The sequence below is a fragment of the Abrus precatorius genome, unplaced genomic scaffold (assembly GCF_003935025.1).
Source record: "Abrus precatorius isolate BTA unplaced genomic scaffold, Abrus_2018 Scaffold3, whole genome shotgun sequence".
Lineage (NCBI taxonomy): Eukaryota > Viridiplantae > Streptophyta > Magnoliopsida > Fabales > Fabaceae > Abrus > Abrus precatorius.
The window spans coordinates 27,203,795-27,218,747 of record NW_020874373.1 but is presented as its reverse complement, the minus strand read 5'-3'; the positions used below and the strand labels follow the sequence as shown (position 1 = coordinate 27,218,747).

At 34.3% G+C, this 14,953-nt stretch overlaps 1 protein-coding gene across 1 annotated transcript; it reads right to left on the bottom strand.

The window, feature by feature from the left end:
• Positions 1-890: 890 nt before the first annotated feature.
• LOC113862870 lies at positions 891-14,730 on the bottom strand. Its single transcript, XM_027496136.1, has 10 exons — positions 14,367-14,730; positions 14,140-14,272; positions 13,942-14,015; positions 13,784-13,830; positions 13,611-13,700; positions 13,387-13,450; positions 13,237-13,284; positions 2,057-2,201; positions 1,432-1,496; positions 891-1,194 (listed from the first exon to the last, which is right to left on the bottom strand). The coding sequence occupies exons 1-8, from the start codon at positions 14,569-14,571 to the stop codon at positions 2,137-2,139; spliced, it is 726 nt and encodes a 241-aa protein (XP_027351937.1). The 5' UTR covers positions 14,572-14,730; the 3' UTR covers positions 891-1,194; positions 1,432-1,496; positions 2,057-2,136.
• Between the last annotated feature and the right edge of the window lie 223 nt (positions 14,731-14,953).

The window sequence follows — 14,953 nt, the reverse complement described above, 5'->3', positions numbered from 1 at the left end:
ATGCAGGTGCAAAGTACAAACAATATCATCTCATAAAAAGATCATTAATTAGTTGTATTAATATTTATGGTTAAAGTCATTGTCTGTCCACAATTTGCAGTTCAGTAGGAATCTACACTCTTCGATAGTTGAAGGAAGGTTCCCAGAGTATGTTCACTTTGATATTTAATTAATCTCACTTCTGATATGTATTACTACTTTCGGTCCAACAAAGTCCTTCCTTCTTTCAACACAAAATGCAATAACTGTGTATTATTTTTACTTTTTGTTGGTTTATATGCGACTTTCTACACAAAATGGTATACTGCAGAAAACTAAATCAATTTTTTTTGTATTTTGGGTACACTGCTTTGATATTTGCTTCTTTTTTTTTTATCAAAAACTTAGTATCCCCACCCCACCCAACATTTCTTCAAAAAATAGTTCAATAAAATTCTTTTTATACTTAAGTTAATAAATCTGTTAATTCTAATCTTAAATATTGGGTAAAGCAAAAGTAGCGAAAAACGGAAGGTTGGTTTATCTCTCTTTAAATGAACCGGGCATTAGAGGCCATCAACCTATAGTTTTCTGTAATTGTAATGACTTTGATGATCATTGTAATGATCTCAAAATCTTAAGGAGGTTGTTGTATCATGTAATTGTAATTTTCTTTAAAATTTGTTGCATATACAGCACGTAAATTCTTTACTGGCATTAGAAAAAGAAAAGGAAGGGTAAAAAAAATTATGGAGATACAAATTTTCAAATTTAAGTTATTATAAGTGGTTTGAATCTCCCACATGACTATCGCTTCATTAATGGAAACCTACCGAGCAATGGTTTAAGGTCATTTTAGTGTTTACCATTCCACATCATTACCAATAACCACTCCACCCATCCAAACATAACCTAAATAATAGGGGAAACTAAAAAAATTATCGATAATTTTGATATTCGTTCATCGCATTACACATGAATTATTGGTTAATATGCAAACAGAATCAGAAAATCAAATATTTGTGCCTGTTAATAGTTGCTCGATGTTATAGCTAAAAAGAAGCGAGAACCAAAGGGCCTGCCAACTCCTCTTCGTGGGAGAATATCTGCAGTTACAAATAAAGTATCTTGTACTACTCAATTTGGTTATTTAGCCGTTTGAGAAGCCTCAGCGGTCTTGACTTCTGTAGGACATTGAGATACATATGGTTTGAGCTGCACAAAAAGAAGTTATAGGAATAAGCAGCCACTACGGTAAGTGAAAAAAGTTATATTCATCGTGTAATATTTACAAAAATTCTTGACCCCTAATCATTCGTAAAGAGAGAAAATATCGTTTATAGATTATGGCCATTTCTATACTGCAGCAAGGTAAACATTTGGAAGAAAAACAGGTAACCAAAAGAGTTAATAGTGTCGTGCATTGAGATTAAATGAGTGGAAGATGCAAACCTTGAAATCAGTCAAATCAGGAACTACATAATTTGGCAATTTTTCTTGCATCACTACATAACCACCTGCAACAATATGTGGATTTACATTCAATTCGAGTCCTCATAAATATCAAGTTGAAAAATAGTGAGCATCTTTCATAACAACCAATCTTATCGAAGTCTCAGTACAGTTAAATAAACTAGGATTTAAAAAGTCACAAGATTCTGACTAAAACTAAAAACACACGTTTCACAGGAAAACATTAAAACTAATGTTTATCAAACAACAGACACCTTAAATATGCATTGCATTTACAGCAATTAAGAAGATCCTGTTCAGCAGGTCCAGAATTAGAAAACCTCTATAGTTTCAAAACTGTACTCACTAGCAATAACTAAGCTAGTGTAATGAGCAAACATCATTAATGCAGATGAAGCCCTTCTTAAAGGAGTTCACCATGTTGATAACTATTAACCAGTAACCACCATTACTAAACTAATAAATATGCCCCGTCCTCAACAAAATATGACAACCAAACAAGCAGTCCATGAGGCTAGTACCAATGTACAACAACAAAGTGTACTACAGTTCAAGCTAAGTGCCCCTTAAACACAGATGAACAAGTTCAATTGACAAAACAAACCTTTGCGAGTGTGGAAACCAGTAGGCTTGCAATTCTTTCCCTTGTAATAACCACGAGGAGCTTGTTTTGATGACAGAATGTCAAGCAAAGATGTTCGCTTCCTTCAAAATGCCCTTCCTATTCCTAAAATAAGCCCCCGAGGCATCTTTTCTACAAGAAACAGAACAAATTAATAATCACCAAAACCAAATATGTACCATAGTAGTCAATCCCGGATAGCGGCGCGGAGCGGCCGACCTCAAAAACGCTATAGCGGCATAGCGGATAGCGGGATGGCCGCTATTTTAAGTATTATAAATATACTCATAAACTCATAAATTAAATTACACACATATGCTTAGATGTCAATAACAAGTAACAACAAAATATAAAAATAAATTTAACTAACTAAATTTAAGTCTCTAATGCTTAGATGTTTAAAAATACTAAGTGTTCAATTCAAATACAAATATTTTAATAATTATCATCATCTTCATCTCCAAGATTTGCAATGTCCTCTTCATTTTCACTTTCATCACTACTTTTGTAAAGAACCTCCTCCTCCTCCTCCTCCTCCTCATCCTCTTCTTCAGAGTCTTCATCATCACATTCTTCTTCTTCTTCTTCTTCTTGTACAATTTCTTTCCCTTTTCCCTTAGATTTAGATGAAGAAGCAATTGTAGTTGTCTTGGATTTTGATTTAGCTTGTCGCCTAGTGTAGGTTATAGGCTCACTAGCCCCAATTGCATTAGCAACAGCTCCCCAAGTCAAGTTATCATCATCAAACACTAATTCATCTACAGCATCTTCATCATCTCCAACTATTCCTTCTAGCAACCAATTATTACTATCATCAACATCCTTTAAGATAATAGGATCCACCACGTCAGAACACTCAAAACGTTCATTAAGAGCTTGGTTATATTTAATAAAAACCAAGTCTTGTAACCTTTGATGCTCAAGTCTGCTTCTCTTTTTAGAATGAATCTATTTTATCATAAAAAAAAAATATTAGATTTTCACTTTTCATAAAAGAACTTTAAATTGAGGATTCAGATATTTACTTACGTGCTCAAAAGTACTCCAATTTCGTTCACAACTACAAGTCAAACTCAACACTCTAATAGCAATATTTTGTAAATGTGGTGTACGTACTCCATAATTCTTCCACCATTCAGCTGCAAGTTATGCATCAACTTATTAACCTTTTGTGTTATATCTACATAATTACATTACAATAAAAAAATTAAACAAATCTCTTACCAGGAGGCCATTGTAGCCCTTTGTCTTTTTGCTCCACTTAAACCAAAGAGACCTTCAGCTCTTCTATATGTTGACAATTGAACTGTAGCATTGTCTACATTATCTTCACTTGTACATAGCCTCTCAATACATTTATACAAGCCTTCCACAACTTCAAGATCATTCTCAATTTGTTTATTGCTATAAAAAAATTGAGGATTCAGATAATAACCTGCAGCATGTAATGGATGATGAAGTTGACACTCCCATCTTCTATCAATTATAGCAAAAATCTCCTTATATTTGTCTACATTTCCTTTGAATGCATTTTGAATGCTTTCTTTAGCTCTATCAATTGCTTCATATATATAACCCATTGCAGGCTTTCTTTCATTATCAACAAGTCTCAAAACTTGCACAAGTGGCCCCATAGCCTTAAGACAGAAAACTACATCATTCCAAAAAGAAGGCATAAGTACAGTGTCTGTTGCCCTTTTTCCTTTAGCTTCTTTGGCTGTTTTGGACTTTAACCACTCATCGAAAGTGAACATTTTTCTAAGGTTGTTTTTTTTATTATGCAACCTTTGTAATGTGAGGAATGTTGTGGCAAACCTTGTCACTCCATATCTAACCAATTCAGCTTTATTGGTGAACTTCCTCATAATATTCAAAGTCAATGAATGATTATAAATAAAACCCACAAGAGTAACTCCCCTTTGGATTGTTCTCTTGACTCTAGGTATTTTTCCAATGTCTTCTAATATCAAGTCAATACAGTGTGCAGCGCATGGAGTCCAAAACAAATGTGGTCTTTTAGCTTGCAACAACTTACCTAAAATTAAATTGCATAGTCTAAAATTAGAAACTAATAAAATAATTAGTAACTAAAATTAATATAGGGAGTTAAGAATAATTCTTACCGGCTAATACATAATTACTTCCATTATCAGTAACTACTTGCACAACATTTTTCTCTCCAATCTCTTCAACAAAGCTATCCAAGAGCTCAAACAACTTTTCTCCAGTTTTCATATAAGCAGATGCATCAATGCTCTTTACAAACATAGAACCAGTTGGACAATTTACTAAGAAATTGATCAATGTTCTATTTTTTTATTCGTCCACGCATCTGACATAATTGAACATCCACATTTTTCTCTTTCTTCTTCACGACTTTTCAACATTTCCTTTGTATACTCTAACTCCTTTTTAAGAAGAGGAACTCTACACTCATGATAACTAGGAGGCTTTAGATGTGGACCATAGTTTCCAATAGTTTCAACCATTAATTTGAAACTTTTTGAGCGCACAACGTTGAAAGCAATTCCATTCCTACAAAGGAATTGCTCTATGTATTGAACTGTTCTTGCTCTTGCCTCTTTGACACAAGCATCATTTATACTTGTTTGTCTTTTTGATTTTGCTAATTTGATGCTTGTTTCTGGACTCTTTAACCATAATAAATCCAATGGGCCCTTGACATTTTTTCCTTTTTTGGTGGCATTACAACCACTAACATAAACTGATGCAACACTTGAGGTTGCAGGTCGTTTTCCACTACGAATATTTTGAATTTCTTGCACCTCATCTTCATCATCATCATCTTCATCATGCTGAAGTAAATATACCTCTTTTTCAATTCTTTTCTTCTCATGAGCTGCTATTAGTGTTTCTTTTATTTCTTTGGGAATCCTTGGACACTTATCAACATCTCCCTTCACTCCCATTTGGTGCCTCTTTGCTCGGGTAATACCGCCTGTAGTCGTTTTTCCACAAAAGTCACAAGTAACAGACTTTTTATTATTTATGTCTTTCAAACTATTCCATTGCCAACCTATATCCAAATTATTTCCTGAAGGCTTCACTAATGCACAGGATGAAATTGAAACAGAGCCGGTTCCTTGTGACAGATTGGGAGGAGTAGTCATTACTTCTTTAAGCTTTGAAATTTCGAACAGAAAATAATAGAAGAATCAAAACAGAGAAGAGAAAAAAAAAACAGAGAAAAATATAGGAAAAAAAAATGTTCAGTACCGGAAAGTTCGCCGGAAGTCTGCCGGAGTTGGAGAAGATGACCGGAAAGTTGTGCTGACCTTGAAGAAGATGAGAAGAGATGAAGAAAATGACTCAAAATAATTTGGGTCACCTTAGAAGCTTGCCGGAGACGAAGAAGATGACCGGAAAATCAAGTGGAAGTCTCGCCGGAAAAACAGAGCACAGCGAACAGAGGATGACCAGAAAACCGAGAACAGAGGAGAGAGAAACGAGAACAGAGGAGAGAGAACCGACGGGAGAAGAGAGGAGAGCAGACTGATGGAGGCTAGGGTTGAAGAAGATGATTCAGAAAAATAAGGGGGGGTCGAAATTCCAAAATTGCCCCCCCTTAAAGGGCCCTAACGGTAAAAGATGAGGGGCAAAAAGGGGAAACGCGCGAGAATGAGATAGCGGCCGCTCCAGCCGCTATTTTCGGTGTTTTCCGCCGCGAATCGCGGCGCGACAGCCGCTACTGTGAAACACGACAGCGTCGCCGTCGCGGGAAAGGGCCGCTCCGCCGCGATTGCGGCCGCTATTTCCGCTATTGACTACTATGATATGTACATATCACAATCAAGGAATAACATATATAAACACACAATAACAGTAATAATACATGATTAAGATTAGAACCATTTCTGCATAAGAAACTACATTCATACACTCACCATTGACAATTCATGAAGGAGAAACAAGAAGACTGTCAATTGCTAGGCAGGATCCTAGGAAAGGGATTCAAGCAGGGGTTGGTTTGGGGAAATAAAAATTAAAGGGAATCCATCATTACTCACCCACATTTGTAGACCACACCACACCACACCAACATTTAGTAATATAATATTATTTGGATAAAGTTTTTTTTTATTTCTTTTAGCAAAGCCCAATGTGAGCTGGTAACCTCTTCTACTTAGCAGAGGTATGATTTTATTCAAGGCAGTTGGCTACTATGGGACAGGTAGGGATAATTGGACTACAGAGGCATGGATTGAAATTAAATGCTTGAAATTTCCCATCAAAACACAGAGTTTAGCACTATGATGATAGTATGGTCTCCACTACCATAACAAATCCAACAAACAAAACAACTTGGAAGTATATAGTCTGTTCTTTCAAGAATCAAGACACAAACAAGCAATTATACATGAGCTAAGAGGTTAAGATTTAAGAATCAAGATACAAATATAGGCCTACAAACCAAGATAGAAGTAATCATATTTAAACATGTTAAGAAACAAGAATCAACACACAACCAAAAATACATACCGTCAGGCGATGCCGAATTCCATATATCATACAGCCATAATTTTCTTAATATTGCTTTCAGAATTTTCAACCTAATTTTCCTAGCTCTACTAATTCCAAAAGGTATAATTAAATGAGCAAATAGAGCTAGTTACATTACCAACATAAAACATATTTTCAAGGAGCATAAAAAATGAAATAGCCAGGTGTTCATAAGACTATTTTCCAATTACAAGCTGGTCATTGCTCTAAAAAACAGGTGTTCCTTCGTTCTGCTACATTGTTGAATTTGGGAAAGACAGTTACCGAACAATAGTGAACAAAAAATGGAAACAATACAGATAGAACCAAATGAAAATGAAAAATGTGATTGCAGAAAGAGAAGCATACCTAACCTACCTGAAGATTGCAGAGAGATTACAACTTTATTGAATATTGGGACCGTCAACGTCTTAGGGAAGGGGATCCTGGTTATGTGATGTTCGGACGAATGTAGGCAGGTGGCACTAGTAGGGTTTAGGTATCGATGATTAAAATATTAAAAAGTTTTTATTTTAAAAAAAAAAACATTTTTTTCAAATTATCTTACATACAAGTTTTTTAATTATATTGTGACTTTTTCTATGAAGTATTTATTTTTTAATAAATTTAAATTTTGGTGTTTTTATAATTTAATATCTAATTTAAAATTTTTATTTCTTTAATTTACATATATTTAATTAGAGTTGTCAAAAAAAGTCCAACTAACTCAGCTCTAGATGTAACCCATGAGAGTTAGGGCCAAAACGCCCTACAGGCCAAAAAGTCTAGTAAATCAAAAGCCGCCGTCAAAAAGCCCACAAGGACAAGGCCTTATGAGTTAGAGTTGACCCGTGGATAAGCCCACTTTTAAAAAGTATCAAATGCAATGTAGGGTACTAAGGTTTGCCCTTCAAAATAATCATTTCATTTCTAGTATATGTCTTGATTATATGAAGAGATCGGGTAAAACGGTGACACATATCAAGCAAAACAGAGTTTTCTGGATAATGTGAGGTAGAAACTACGCACACCAAAAGATAATCCCATTTTGAAAGTTTTCCATCACAAGTTTTACAATGCATATCTACTTTAATAAGAAAATACTTGAGATAGGTATTGTTTTACAAGGATACAATATTTATCCAAAAAAAATAGGACTAAAAAATTTGTAAGTTATGGCTAACATGTAGAACAACAACTTAAGTTTTTTCTCACTAAGCAAGGTCTTTCTTTCACAAAGTGAGATCATCTATATAAAACAAACAGGTCATAATATGCATACTTCACGAAATGAATTTTACTAAAAATTACAACTTCATTTCAGTTACTTAAAGTACAAGGATATGGTACAGAAAACAATATTAGGGGTTTAGGACAACACAAAACTGGAGATAGCCGAGAACACCATGCTTATAAATCAGAAGAAACAACAAAAGCACAGAACCCTATAATGAAAATGTTATCCTAAACACCACCTACATTCAACATTAGAAACACACAGCAGGAAACTTTTAATGCAATTGTAAACTTGATATTTGTTGTTTCAAAACAAAACAAGGACTAAGAATGACATTAGAAACTGGATGCCAAGGATCATCAATGCCATCAATATTGACAAAGATGAGAAAGGAATTGGACATGAGTATACTAACGAAAATTGTAGGACCAAGACACAGTACCTAAAAGAATTAAAAAGTGAAAAAAAAAATTAGAACCATTAAAATTTTGCAAATAAAAGCAGCATCAACTATAATCAAGTGAATTGCCACCAAAATGAGGATATAAAAGAACACAAAGGGTTTCCTTTTTGCTCCTCCAAAGAGCAAATCCCTTTAAAAACATAGAATAAAATAAAACCAAGGTCCATCATACAAGAAAACTGAACATGCATTTTCCAAAATCAGGATAACACTTTGTCCTTTTTCTTATTCCAATTCCATCAAAAAGAGTTTACCACTAAATGGCACCTAAACCACAAGGAAGTAATTTGCAGGCACAAGTGCAGAATGCCTCCTTTCCCATAACAGCTTCAATGAAGGCAAGAGAAAAGCATGACAGAATGTACAACCAGGGCTAAGCATTTCCATGTTTTAAGTTTTAACTGTGTGAACCCCACCAGTGATTCAATGACCAAAACATAAAAATGAATGACATCCACACAGTCATTTGAGGCAAGGATAAACCCTATGTTTATAAACTATGCATGGGAACAGAATAGTGTGTCAAGGACCTTTTGATGAAATTATAGCAACCTTGGTAGCATAAAGATACCTCATGCCACACAAATAATAGAACACATCAAACAACTGCTAAGATATTTTTGGTTGTTTGAAACAAAGTTTTAACGTTGATAGCTTCCTAAAAAAACCAGGTCTGAAAATGAACTAAGATGAACAACTGGCATAACTATTTAGCTTATTTTAATGAAGCTTTGGCATGTTGACTTTCCAAAAGCACGAGGCCAGAAAATATGTTAATCTTAAAAGCTTTCTCAGCTGCCAACAAAATGATCACATAAAGCATAAAGATTCAAACGTGGTGATTGATTTCCACTCTATCTTCAGCATTCCTAAACATGTCTCAAGTTTGAAGTAAATCATAGTCTGAATCAATATAAAATAACAATCAAATATACAACACCCAAAAGTAAATATACATACACTTGCTAATTCAATTTAGTCCATTTTCTAATTCAATGAACAAAGTGATGATGTATACATACTCCTCACTCCCAAAACAGATACAAGAGTAGACTAAATTCCACTTACCATTTAAAAGATATGATTTTTTCAAAATTTGATGCTAACTATACAAACCAAATACATAGAACCATATACATCATTCCATTACCCATAAAACAACATATGCAACACTATGATTGAGATATCTAGGAGTTCGTTAATAAAGAAAATGATGGATTTTTAATATCCAACACAAGTCAAAAATTGAAAAAAACAAAAAAAAAATAGAAATTAAAAAAAGTCAGAAAATTAATCTGAAGTTAAAGCTGTGTTTGGCAGCCGAGAAAGCATTAACAGCAAGATACCCTCTCCATAGAAAATCAAAAGCACAAAAAAAAAAAAGAAAACCCACATTTTCGATCAAAGAAACAAATGAAAAACACCAATCAACTCATTTCAGCCAAGGACTCAATTTCCCTTCATTTTCTCCACACTCACCTCAAAAAATAAAACCCAGAAAATGACAATAAAAGAAAGCTGAAAGCATTTTGGTGGAATTATTCAGAAGAATAATAGTAAAAGAAAACTGAAAAGGAAGGACATACCTAAAATAAGAAGAAATTGTTGAATTTAGGTTTAAACTAACGAAAGCCTTCTCTTTTGGGTTTGCAAAATTGTGTTTGAGAGGGTGATAGTGTTAGAACTTGGAAGACTATTCTGGCTGTAATACATCAAGAGATGATCCAAGGTTGCACCAATCCTAAATACTTTAACCTATTTTATTATGAGTTATATGGGCTAGGGCTAAACATCACTATTATAAAATGGGCTAAAAAATAGGGCCAATTATAAAATTTTAGGTATTAGCCCATGAGTTTTATTTTCATGACGGCTCTGGAGGTATTAGGATCCTGGTATTTGTGATGGAAAATAAAGGAAATTGTATTAATTAAATGGAAGGCAATGACATACAAGGGAGAATCAAAGAGACTGTGACTACTATTGTTGTACATATGACTGGAATTGATAATAACTATTGGGAATTAATAATTACTATTAGGAGCAGTCATGTATTATTATTTATTAAATATAAGTGTAATATTAATTGTCATGTTGGTTGATCTGTAGGAGAGCAGTTATTAAATATAAGTATATCATATACACTGTAGGAAAATTGACAGTTTAGGTGTGTATTTGGATGTTCTTTGGACAGAGTTATTCACTGTAGGACTTGTTGAAACTCCAGAATACCTTCTGTTGTAACTATCTATTCAATGAGTGTTTTTAATCCCAAATTCTAGCGGTGTTCTATGAAAGTAGTACTTTGATGGCTAGTATATTTGTTAAATGTAATTAGAGCTGACAAAAAGTCCAATTGACCCAATTCTAGACCTAGCCCATGTGGATTAGGACCAAAAAGCCCAGCAAATCAAAAGCCCTTCTTTGTGCAAAAAAATTTTATTCAGTCCACTGTGGTCTTAAAATGAACAAGGAAAAAAGAGGGAAAGTGTTCTTGGTGGGACATGAACTCAAAATCAGCCATCATCAATAAAGTTGTCACTCAGGGAGCATGTTTTAGTCACAAAATGGACATAGAAAATAGTATCAAATTGTGAAAAAAAGTATGGTTTTATGCTGAGAAAATTAGACAAGGCTGGTATATTTGTTAAATGTAATGCACCATATTAACCTTCTTCATCAATTGATAGTATATCCACTGATCAGATTGAGACAGATTTCTGCTCCTAATTCATTTGTTTAAGTATATGTTATTTTAGAATTGTACACTGTAGTTTAGCTTTCTCAAATATGTGTTCATTACATGCTAAAACCCTGTTTGGCAGCTCTAATCTCATGTATACAAAGCTTAAACTTCTAATTTATGTACAAATTTCTGTCAATTGGGGTATTTTACAATATTCTAACACTTCATATATTAACTAATATTAAACACTTCAAACTAAGAACTCAGATTCTGAATTATCAACTAACGACTAAGGAGCCTAGAATTTTTTAGTACGCATTACGGAATCTTCTTAATTTCTTGTATTATCTCCTAATATGTTCCAATTTTATTCATTGACTAATAAGTTTGACAATGTTGAATCAAAAGCTTCAAAACCCATAGTCCATTACAGACAAATAAAAAAAACCCACAACATTGAAATCTGAATGCTACCAATGGATAGAGAAGAATGAAAATTCTCACACAAAAATTCAAACATCCGATCAAATTTTGAAGAAGAAGGCGTGAAGTAAAAGACCTGGCTCCTGGCTGAAAATAGAAACTTGTCTTCAAATGAAAAATGAACTAAGCTCTTCTTCTCTTCAGCTTGTAACCTTGCCCGTTCCAACTCTTCGCTTCAAAGCTCAACAGATTAGGCAAGAATCGAGCGCAACTAGGTTTTACAATATTAAGACTTGGGAGTAGTGTGATTTAGTTTCAGATGAATTTAGGTAAGATTTTGCAGTGTTTGTAGGGTTAGGGTTAATCCATGATATCTTTACCTTAACTCTTAAATAATTTAAGGTTCAAACAATTTATTTTGATTAGTAAATGGAAGGCTGGAATAAATTATTTTAGAGTTGAGTAGGATTGATCATTGTGCTCCAGCTCTATATTTGACAGCTCTATGTTTAACACAATAAAATATTTTATTTTATTTATTAAAAATGTTTAATATCTTTAAAATTACAAAATGCTTCTTTCCTTTGAATGTGCGGATCGTTCCTAGAGCAATACCAATCACCGATCCTTGATTCCTTGATGAAGGATGCAATCGGACAAGAAATTTCAAAGAAAAAGTGAAAGAAGAATGAAATGGATATTGACACCACTCTCAAAGGGAGATAAGGCACAAGATCTTCACCTAGTATTGTTTGAATAATAAATTGTTTGGCAGAGCATTTGTTAACTTTTAGGCTTGATGCGGACATGAAGAAGGAAAGGATGGAGAGTGAGAAACATGGAAGGCATGGGTACTAAAAGTATGTCATGGATAACTTCTAAGAAATCTCTGAAGTAAGAGCAACAACCAATGGAAAACAGGTTATTCTGCTAATGCATTCTAGAGCTTTCATAACTGATTACACATGATTTGGTTGGAGAATCAAAGTTACAGTCAGAGGAGATTATGTAATCAGTTGAGCTGGGAAACAGAATAAGAAGCCGGGAGTGTGTTGGCAATGACAGGTCCAGTTGAGTTTGCCAGAATTGGTAGGGGTGCAGAATGTTTCTTTGATCTAACATGGGCAGATATAGTGCTTGGGGGTTTGACTAGCTAGAAGACATTGAAGAAATTAAAGCTAATTTCAAAGAATTGACCATTTAGGCAATGGTATATAGGTGTTGTATGTTATTAGGGGAGACCTGGCCTTGTCAATAAGTAATAACTATGGCATCCTTGAAGGTTATATTATAATCAAAATGCTGAAAAGTGAGGGGCTGAAAAGTGAGGGGCAAGGTTATTATGTAGTATGTACAGGTAGACATAGAACACGTCATCAATAAAGGAGGAACAATTACTGGAAGGAAATCAGAGAAGTGCATTGGACCTTCAATCAGTTATCGATCATTGAATTTTTTGAACGAGGAAGACAGCATTCCAGACACAAGGACCTCTATGAGATAAGAAAATTTCAACGCTCTGCCAAAATTAAACAATATTAGATAAGGTAATATTGAATTTTAGAATTAAACTAATTTCAGCACGAACAAAATGATTGCTAGGCCCAGTGTATCATGCACACATGAGCAAACCCACTGGATTTGTGACATAGGCCATTTGGCCCAAGCCTATCTATCTCTCAAGCTCTCTACAAGCTCAATACAAAAAGTTAACTTACTCTTCAAGGACTTTTCTCCTAGGAATGTGAGACTTATTCTTTTTAAAATATCAGTCTTTTCAAATACTCCCAACACTCCTTGAGCAGGTTGCCCTATCATATATTAACTATAAAGGATCAAAGAACCTGTCATACCTCTTGCAAAAGCCGCTATATCACTTCTATCTATCGATGATGCAGCACCTACACCATTAAAGTTTGGTTTCAATATGCATTTATTATGTGTAGGTAGATATTGTATAGGCAATAAATGGAGTGTGGAATCAAATGACACATCATCATTACCTTCTTCAGACTTAGTTTCCATTGGTGGAACCTTCAAAATATCTATCACTTTTCTGTAGAGACCCTGTCAATGTCAATGATTTTCTTATTATAATTATTGAATTACGAAAACAATTGTTGGTAACCAATTAGGCATCAAACATAAGTGAAGCATTGCTAAACAATTTAAGCAGTAAATGTGTTATATATTGGCAGATTATACTAGTCAGGGAAGTTATATCTACATCTAAACTTGTAGCCTCATGATCTCTTGCTTGCGATTCCTTCTCCACAAGATCAATGCATCTGTCAGCCACCACCGATGTCAAATCATCCTACATACAAATTTCCCTCTTTATAAAATCGAATGGTGCCAGGAAAATAATTTACAACGAAATCACATTGCACAAACACCAACCTTCCCCAACTCTAGATGAAAGCCAGGCTGAGCTTCAAATGCAGCAACTATAACATGAAACCAAAATGAAACCCAAACTCATTGACAAAAATTCATGTTAAAAGAAAATAGTAAAAACAATAAAAGCAATAACCAAAGAGGTGCAGAAAATTAATTACCTCTAATGCCCAAGTAAGAATTGGTTAAGTCTTGAACACCATCGAGCTTCTCTATTGCTTCACCGTATTCTCCTCTGAAAAAAGTTAACATAAAAGCAAACTCAAATGAGTTTAAACTATCAACCACAAAATTGAACTCCAACACATGAGAACTAAAAAAGAACAATCAACAACACTAAATAATCACAAAGAAGAAACCTCTCAGATAACAAGGTGGACATAGCAAGCAAGGCCATTCCTTTTGAATTCTCACGCACTGGATCTTTGCCTTCAGTTAACTCAGTAGTAATGCAGTGCTTCAACACAGTCAAACCCATACGGTACGCTCCAACTGTTCACAACCAAAAAGATGTTAACTTTGGACAAAAAACACAAAAGGGTCATCGAGAAAAGAAGCAATTTTAATGGGGTATTATTTTTCTGACGTGATCTTTCAGTTCTGGCTTGTTTCAATGCGTAGTTGATCATTCTAATAGCATCTGGGACTACCATGTTTGCTTCCAATTCCAAACCAATGGTGAATGACCTGAAGGATGAAGAGGAAAGAGGGGAAATTCTGGTGCAGGAAATAGGAAATGGCTTTGCAGTTGAAGAAGCCCTTGATGACAATTTTGCTGCGATGCGAAGCATTTTTTATGGCGAAAACTTGAAAGAACACTGAAAAGGGTGGCGTTTTAGAACGAAAGGGTTAGAAAGTGGAAGTGATTTTGTCGCCTTATTTGGGACTGGGATCACTCAAGTTAATGTGTTTGTTACAGTCCTTAAAACTCGAAGGAAGAGGGTCGCAGCGAAACTCCGGATCCGCTATTAAATCGCGTGATAGACTGATATAATAATAATAAACCCTAAACCCTATTTACAATGCTTCGTCATGAAATAACAATTAGAAGGCATTATCTAATAATATATTTTATAAAAAAGTTATTTCATTATTTTAGATTACAACTTACTAACAACAAATTTAAACTTATTATTTAATTAAAATTAACATAATATTGATTAAAAAAGTAAA

Coding starts and splice junctions, on each gene's coding strand:
- LOC113862870 (XM_027496136.1), bottom strand. CDS start 14,571: ATGCTTCGCATCGCAGCAAAATTGTCATCAAGGGCTTCTTCAACTGCA. Junction 13,285..13,386: donor GGAAACTAAGTCTGAAGAAG/GTAATGATGATG, acceptor TTAATGGTGTAG/GTGCTGCATCATCGATAGAT. Junction 2,202..13,236: donor TATAGCGGCTTTTGCAAGAG/GTATGACAGGTT, acceptor CTTGTAGAAAAG/ATGCCTCGGGGGCTTATTTT.